The sequence below is a fragment of the Heptranchias perlo genome, chromosome 42 (genome assembly GCF_035084215.1).
Source record: "Heptranchias perlo isolate sHepPer1 chromosome 42, sHepPer1.hap1, whole genome shotgun sequence".
NCBI lineage: Eukaryota > Metazoa > Chordata > Chondrichthyes > Hexanchiformes > Hexanchidae > Heptranchias > Heptranchias perlo.
Genome location: NC_090366.1, coordinates 10,079,581 through 10,087,294, shown reverse-complemented (window position 1 = coordinate 10,087,294; position 7,714 = coordinate 10,079,581). Strand labels below are relative to the sequence as shown.

General features: G+C 49.6%; 1 protein-coding gene across 3 annotated transcripts in view; it reads left to right on the top strand.

Moving 5' to 3' along the window:
* The first annotated feature begins 289 nt into the window (after positions 1-289).
* Positions 290-7,714, top strand: part of LOC137306176 (carcinoembryonic antigen-related cell adhesion molecule 6-like) — a 38,329-nt gene continuing 30,904 nt past the window's right edge. Inside the window, exons 1-2 of one of the 3 annotated variants that reach the window (XM_067975250.1) lie at positions 290-403; positions 5,278-5,399. In XM_067975250.1, the coding sequence (XP_067831351.1) occupies positions 5,351-5,399 (49 nt within the window). In that variant the 5' untranslated portion in view covers positions 290-403; positions 5,278-5,350. Of the gene's footprint in view, positions 404-1,757; positions 2,041-5,277; positions 5,400-7,714 lie in introns of those variants that run through there. The other 2 variants (XM_067975249.1, XM_067975247.1) reach the window with 2 other exon arrangements.

The window sequence follows — 7,714 nt, the reverse complement described above, 5'->3', positions numbered from 1 at the left end:
CATGGCCGAAACTGCAAAAAAAAAGCAAGAGACAACAGATTAAAAAAACTCCGTGTTATAATCTGGCAATTTACATCAAATACTCTACCTTGTGCGGATGTAAACAAAGGCAGAAAATGCTGAGTGAAGCAGGCGTGGCCCCTTTAAGGACAGAGGGGTGGAGTATACCTGCAGCAGGAAGCTACCGATTTCGGAAAGTCGAGCTGGATTTGAACACAGAAAACGGAGGCGTTCGTTTTACGCCATTGTGCGATTCAATCAACCCCCTCCCGGCCCCCCCCATTTCTCCCCGTGGCCAGATGCAGCATCTTTCTCCGCTGACGAGGCGGGGTCCCCGGAATAAAGACTGAGTGGGCCCCACCGCAGGTCAGAGGCCATCTGAGTGGGTCAAAGAGGAGAACAGGTAATACTGTGAGCTAGCAACCGGTCGAACGGGATCCTCATTATGTTTTTCAATCTCACTGAGTATCGATCACGCTGAAAACACATTCCATCTCAAACCACATTTCAAACGCTTCATGAAATAATTTCTCCAGCAAACATAGTGGGTTTGATACAACTGAGGGGCTCACTTCCAAAATCTGGTAAGACTCAACCACGTGGCTGTGCGACCGGAGTTCGAGCCCCCACTCCAGAGACTCGAGCCCCATAATCCAGGCCCAGCACTCCGCAGTGCCGGTACTGAGGGAGTGCCGCACTGTCGGAGGCGCCGTCTTCCGGACGAGACGTTAAACCGAGGGCCCCGTCTGCCCCTCTCAGGTGGGTGTAAAAGATCCCACGGCCACTGTTGGAAGAAGAGCAGGGAGGGGGGGCGGGGGGAGTTCTCCCCGGTGTCCTGGGGCCAGTATTTATCCCTCAACCAACATCACTAAAACAGATTAGCTGGTCATTATCACATTGTTGTTTGTGGGAGCTTGCTGTGCGCAAATTGAGTGCCACAATTCCTACATTACAACAGTCACTACACTTCAAAAGTACTTCATTGGCTGTAAAGCACTTTGGGACGTCCTGAGATGGTGAAAGGCGCTATATAAATGCAAATTCTTATTTTCCCTCAACTTCTCCCCTTGGCACCTCCCTCCCAGCCTTCAAAAACCTCCTTAAGACCCTCGCCCTCCCCCATGAGCCTCTCCTTTCCAGGTTCCCCCCCACCTCGGCTGACACCCCACTCACTCCACACCAAAGGGCTGCCTGATCACACTCCTGGCACTGAACGGCTGCCACAGGAATGCAGCTCGTCGCCTACCTAAAATAATCGGCCCCCAGGAATTTCTTTTAATTTCATCCTCTTCTCCCCCTGAAGGTGCTCGCTCTCGCTGAGGTCGGGTTAACCAGCTGTTCGACTGTGGGGGGCATCGCGGCCAAGAAGGCTCCCAGTTCTCCCAGCGGTCTCTAAATCAGGAGCGGGTAGGGACTCACTGCCCTCAACCCCCCCGGGAGAATCAGAATCGAAAACCTATTGCCCTGAACCCACGCTAATGCTACCTGAAGTCAATCATCTCGTCCCTTACAATCTGGGGATGGAGGAGATAACCCGCAGGGCTTTGCGTAATTCGACTGCCCATCTTGGGGGAAGCAGGAAATCTGGTTCAGACTCTTTTTTAGCCTGAACTTTAACCTTTCAAACGGCTGCTTGACGCAGATATTCTCCAGAATGCTGATGGCCTTTTAACCAGTCGGGATAAACTGCTGTCAGCCTCTTCCTGTAATAAACCTGTCCCCCAACAATTCCGCATTCCTCAAATACTGAAGCTGCTACTCCCTGGTCTGTAGAAGTTTCTCTCCACGCACAGGGCAGTGGATACGGAGCTGCAGCTTTCATGATCCACGCACAAAGCGTCCAGACCCGGAGCAAACCCGTGACGTTTGCATCAAGCAAGTTGGATTCCCAGACAGTCAACGATTCCAGAGGGAGATCAGGGAATGCAGAGCATCCCCGCACATATAGACACACAACTGCGATCAATATCGACATCAAGGGAAGTGCTCGTATCCCCCGAGCAGACGGGCTTCACAGACAGACATTCGGTGTGTGAACAGGTGAATATCTCAGGTGTATCACACCTTGTCCGACAGGTTTTATCTTGTGGTGTTTCAGTGTTCGTAGAATCTGACAGCACAGAAGGAGGCCCTTTGGCCCATCGTGCCTGTGCCTGCTCTCTGGAAGTGGGATTTAATTATTCCCACTCAAACCTGCCCTTTTCCCGTAGCCCTGCAAATTTTTTTTTCCCCTTTTCAAGTATTTCTCCAATTCCCTTTTGAAAGTTATTATTCAATCTGCTTCCTCCGCCCTTTCCAGCAAAGCATAACTCGCCGCGTAAAAAAATCTCTCTCTTAATCTCCCCCTCTAGTTCTTTTGCCGATTACCAATTAAGTCATTTTTGGGGGTGGAAAGTTGGCGAGGGCAATGCCTACTGGGCATCAGGGAACATTTCAGACTGCTTCGCAAGTCGGTGAACAGAAGCAAATGGCGGAGAGCGACAGAAGGCACAAAAGGTAGGTAGAAGGTCACTGACGGATTTCAACAGCTGGGAGAGAGTTACAAAGCCAAATTATTCTGGAAAAGGACTCCAGAGGGAAATGGCGTGATGGTTTCTTAAAATTATTTCTCGGGATGTAGTTGCCCCTGGCAACACAGGGACAGGAGGAGGCCGTTCAGCCCCTCGAGCCTGTTTCGCCATTCAGTTAGATCATGGCCGTTGTGTATCTCAACTCCATCGCCCAGCCTTTATCCCAGAATCCTTAATAACCTTGCCTGACAAAAATCTATCGATCTCCGTTTTGAAATGTTCAATTGGCCCCCCGGCCTCAACTGCTTTTTGGGGGGAGAGAATTCCAGATTCCCACTCCCCTTTGTGTGAAGAAGTGCTTCCTGACATCACCCCTGAACGGCCTGGCTCTAATTTTAAGGTTATGCCCCCCTTGTTCTGGACTCCCCCCACCAGAGGAAATAGTTTCTCTCTATCTACCCTATAAAATCCTTTAATCATCTTAAACACCTCAATTAGATCACCCCTTAATCTTCTATATTCAGGGGACAAGCCTAGTCTGGCAACTTGTCCTCATAAATTTTAGCCCCGGTATCATTCTGGCGAGGCCGGCATTTATTGCCCATCCCTAGTTGCCCCTTGAGAAGGTGGTGGTGAACCGCTGCAGTCCGTGTGGTGAAGATTCTCCCACAGTGCTGTTAGGGACGGCAGTTCCAGGATTTTGACCCAGCGACGATGAAGGAACGGCCGATACATGTCCCAGTTGGGATGGTGCGAGACTTGGAGAGGAACTCGGTTAAAGCTTCGCACTATTCTCCAAGGGAAAGAGTGTGAAGATACAACAACAAGGAGGTTATGCCTGAGGGGGCGTTGGAGAGATTGATGGGGCCGGAGCCAGTAGGTGCTGAAAGAGATGGCTTTGGTTTTTGCAGACATTGAGCTGGAAGTAATTTCGACTCATTCCGAAAGTTTGGCAACATTCTTGGAGTCAACAGTGGAGGTAGAGAGATAGAGTTGAGTGTGACAGACATACTTGTGGGAACCAATGCCACACTCGAAGATGAGTTTGGCGAGAGCAAGTGTGTAAATAATCAGGAGAAGATCCAGGACGGAGCCCTGGGGCATCCCGGAGATGACCGGACGGACAAAGGAGAGGACATTTGAGGATGTCGGGACAAGAAGGCCTGGAGAGGGGAGAGTCACGGAGGTGGAGGAGAATGGAGTTGAAGAGGAAGAGGAAGGACAGTGAATCATGATGGTAGTCCCACAGCAGGTCATTGGTAATCTCGGCCACGGCAATCTTGGTGCGTTGGTGGGGTGGTGGGCAAGGAACTGGGCCGGAGAGTCCAAGCGAAGAACAATGGAAGAGGCAAGCGGGAAGTTGAGTGGCAAGGAGATATTCGGGAGCCACGGAGAGAAGCAGTAGGTTGGAGCTGGGCCAATAGTTCGAGACAATGGAGGCGGTCAAGGGGAGTGACAAACAGTGGGTTGTAAGGAGTGGCAGAGGACTAAGGTGGACGTTGGTGATATCAGCAGGCATGAGGACGGGAAGGGGAAGCTTGGTCATTGGGAGATGGGTGGCATGGAGGTCGATGGAGCAGATGTTTCGACCTATCTCTGTTGGTTCTGGGCACCGCACCTCAGGAAGGATATATTGGCCTTGGAGGGGGTGCAGAGCAGATTCACCAGACGGCTACTAAAAGGGTTTAATCATGAGGACAGATTGCACAGACTAGGCTTGGTGTTTCCTTGAGTATAGAAGATTAAGGGGTGATCTAATTGAGGTGTTTGAGATGATTAAAGGATTTAACAGGGTAGATAGAGAGAGACTATTTCCTCTGGTGGGGGGGAGTCCAGAACAAGGGGGCAGAACCTTAAAATTAGAGCCGGGCCGTTCAGGGGAGATGTCGGGAAGCACTTCTTCACACAAAGGGGAGTGGGAATCTGGAACTCTCTCCCCCAAAAAGCTGTTGAGGCCGGGGATCAATTGAAAATTTCAAAACTGATGATTGATCGATTTTAGTTTGGGAAGACTATTAAGCAATATGGAAACAAGACGGAGTTAAGATACTGATCAGCCATGATCTGATTGAATGGCAGAACAGGCTCGAGGGGCCGAATGGCCTCCTCCTGTTCCTATCTTCCTATGCTCCTATGGCAGGCAGATGTATGTTTTCATGTGTGTGATTAATTAGTAACAGAATCATAGAATCATAGAAGGTTACGACACAAAAGGAGGCCATTCGTCCCATCGTGTCCGTGCCGGCCGAAAAAGAGCTTAATCCCACTTTCCAGCACTTGGTCCGTAGCCCTGTAGATTACGGCACTTCAAGTGCACATCCAGGTACTTTTTAAATGAGTTGAGGGTTTCTGCCTCTACCACCCTCTCAGGCAGGGAGTTCCAGACCCCCACCACCCTCTGGATGAAAAAAATTCTCCTCAGCTCCCCTCTAATCCTTCTACAAATCACTTTAAATCGATGCCCCCTGGTTATTGACCCCTCTGCTAAGGGAAGTAGGTCCTCCCTATCCACTCTATCTAGTCCCCTCATAATTTTATACACCTCAATTAAATCTCCCCTCAGCCTCCTCTGTTCCAAAGAAAACAACCCCAGCCTATCCAATCTTTCCTCATAGCTAAAATTCTCCAGCCCTGGCAACACCCTCGTAAATCTCCTCTGCATCCTCTCTAGTGCAATCATATCTTTCCTGTAATGCGGTGACCAGAACTGTAATGTGGTGACCAATCAGTTTCGATGTGTTAATTGATGCTTCTGATTTTATTTCAGACACTCCGAGACAGACACCAATCGATCGAGTTGTAATCAGAGACAGAAAGGAGCACATTTAATTCAGAGTAGCATGGGACATGCAGCAACGCAGGATCTGGCTTGTCTGTTTGTCTTAATAGGTAATGTGTAACTCTCAGACCTGTGTGTGAGAACAAGAGAATCAAAGTGGCAGGGAATGAATGAGGTACAAAAACTAGAGACAGGGAATGAGTATAGGCGCAGTGAATTCCTGACACGATGAGATATTTGCAGTCATAAAACTAGAGTCAATAAGTATGAAAAAGCAACATATCCACAGACAGAGAGAGAGAGGAGATGCAAACAGACAGAGAGAGAGAGAGAGGAGAGAGGGACAGACAGAGAGAGAAGGAGACAGGAAGAGAAGGAGAGAGAGACTGACAGAGAGGGGGGCAGAGAGAGGGGGAAGAGACAGATAGATAGAGAGGCTGAGAGAGACAGGGAGAGGGAAGGAGACAGAAAGCGAGAGAGAGAAAGAGAGACAGAGAGGGAGAGAGAGAGACAGAGAGAGCGGGAGAGTGAGATAAAGAGAGAGTCAGAGAGAGAGGGAGGGAGACACATAGAGAGAGAGATAAAGAGAGAATCAGAGAGAGAGAGGGGGAGAGAGAGAGAGGGAAAGTGAGACAGAGAGACAGGGAGAGAGAGACAGACAGAGAGAGAGGGAGAGAGAGACAGACAGAGAGAGAGGGAGAGCGAGAGGGAGAGAGTCACATAGAGAGAGAGAGTCAGAGAGAGAGGGAGAGAGACACATAGAGAGAGAGATAAAGAGAGAATCAGAGAGAGTGAGGGGGGAGAGAGAGAGAGAGAGGGAAAGTGAGACAGAGAGAGAGGGAGAGAGAGACAGACAGAGAGACGGAGCGAGAGAGAGAGAGAGAGGCAGAGAGACACAGAGAGATGAAGAGAGAGTCAGAGAGAGGGGGAGAGGGAGAGGGAGAGAGGGAAAGTGAGAGGGAGAGAGAGTCAGAGAGAGGGAGAGAGAGAGGGAGGGAAAGCAAGAGACACACCACCCATAGATCAGGAATTTCTCATGGACCTCTAGCTGGGTTTTGCACCGATCTTGCACCAATATTCCAGCAGCCGATCAGGAGAAGCCCTGAGGAAATTCCCGGCATTAATATATGTAGAAGACAGAGAAATGTGAAGTGATACATTTTGGTAGGAAGAATGAGGAGAGGCAATATAAACTAAATGGTATAATTTTAAAGAGGGTGCAGGAACAGAGAGATCTGGGGGTGTATGTACACAAATCTTTGAAGGTGTCAGAACAAGTTGTTAAAAAACCTATACAGGATCCTGGGCTTTATTAATAGAGGCGTAGAGTACAAAAGCAAAGAAGTTATGCTAAACCTTTATAAAACACTGGTTAGGCCTCAGCTGGAGTATTGTGTCCAATTCTGGGCACCGCACTTTAGGAAGGATGTCCAGGCCTTGGAGAGGGTGCAGAGGAGATTTACCAGAATGGTCCCAGGGATGAGGGACTTCAGTTATGTGGAGAGACTGGAGAAGCTGGGATTGTTCTCCTTAGAGCAGAGAAGGTTAAGGGGAGATTTAATCGAGGTGTTCAAACTCATGAAGGGTTTCGATCGAGTAAATAAGGAGAAATTGTTTCCAGTGGCAGGAGGGTCGGTAACCAGAGGACACGGATTTAAGGTGATCGTCAAAAGAGCCAGAGGCGAGAGATGACGAAACATTGTTTTACGCAGCGAGTTGTTATGATCTGGAATGCGCTGCCTGAAAGGGCGGTGGAAGCAGATTGAATAATAACTTTCAAAAGGGAATTGGATAAATACTTGAAGGGAAAAAAATTACAGGGCTTTGGGGGAAGAGCCGGGGGAGTGGGACTAATTGGACAGCTCTTTCAAAGAGCCGGCAGAGGCCCGATGGGCCGAATGGCCTCCATCTCAGCTGTATGATACTATGATACAGTAAAGTGTAGGAATGAATGTCGCTGATAATGTTGATTTGACAGCCCTTGGTTCACTCGATCAGTGAGGGTCGAGCCCAGTTAAAGCAAACACAGTAACGCCTACGATGAACTGACAAGCAGAGGAATTTCACAGGAATGTGTTACACAACTCGGGCGAGTGTAGACAAGACCAAAATCTCCCGACTGACGGGATGGGGAGAAGGGGGCTGCCACAAATTCCTGCTCCCACCCTACGATCCGCTGTGCCGCCTATCCACTTAGCTCTGTTGTCCCGACTACGCGGTGCTGAGGGAGTGCTGCACTGCCGGGGGTGCCGTCTTTCGGATGAGACATTAAACCAGTCTGCCCCCCCACCCCCCCCCCCCCCGGGTAAAAGATCCCCACGGCCACTATTTCGAAGAAGAGCAGTGGGTGGGATGGAGTTCTCCCCGGTGTCCTGGGCCCAGATATTTATCCCTCAACCAACATCACTAAAAAAAACAGACGATG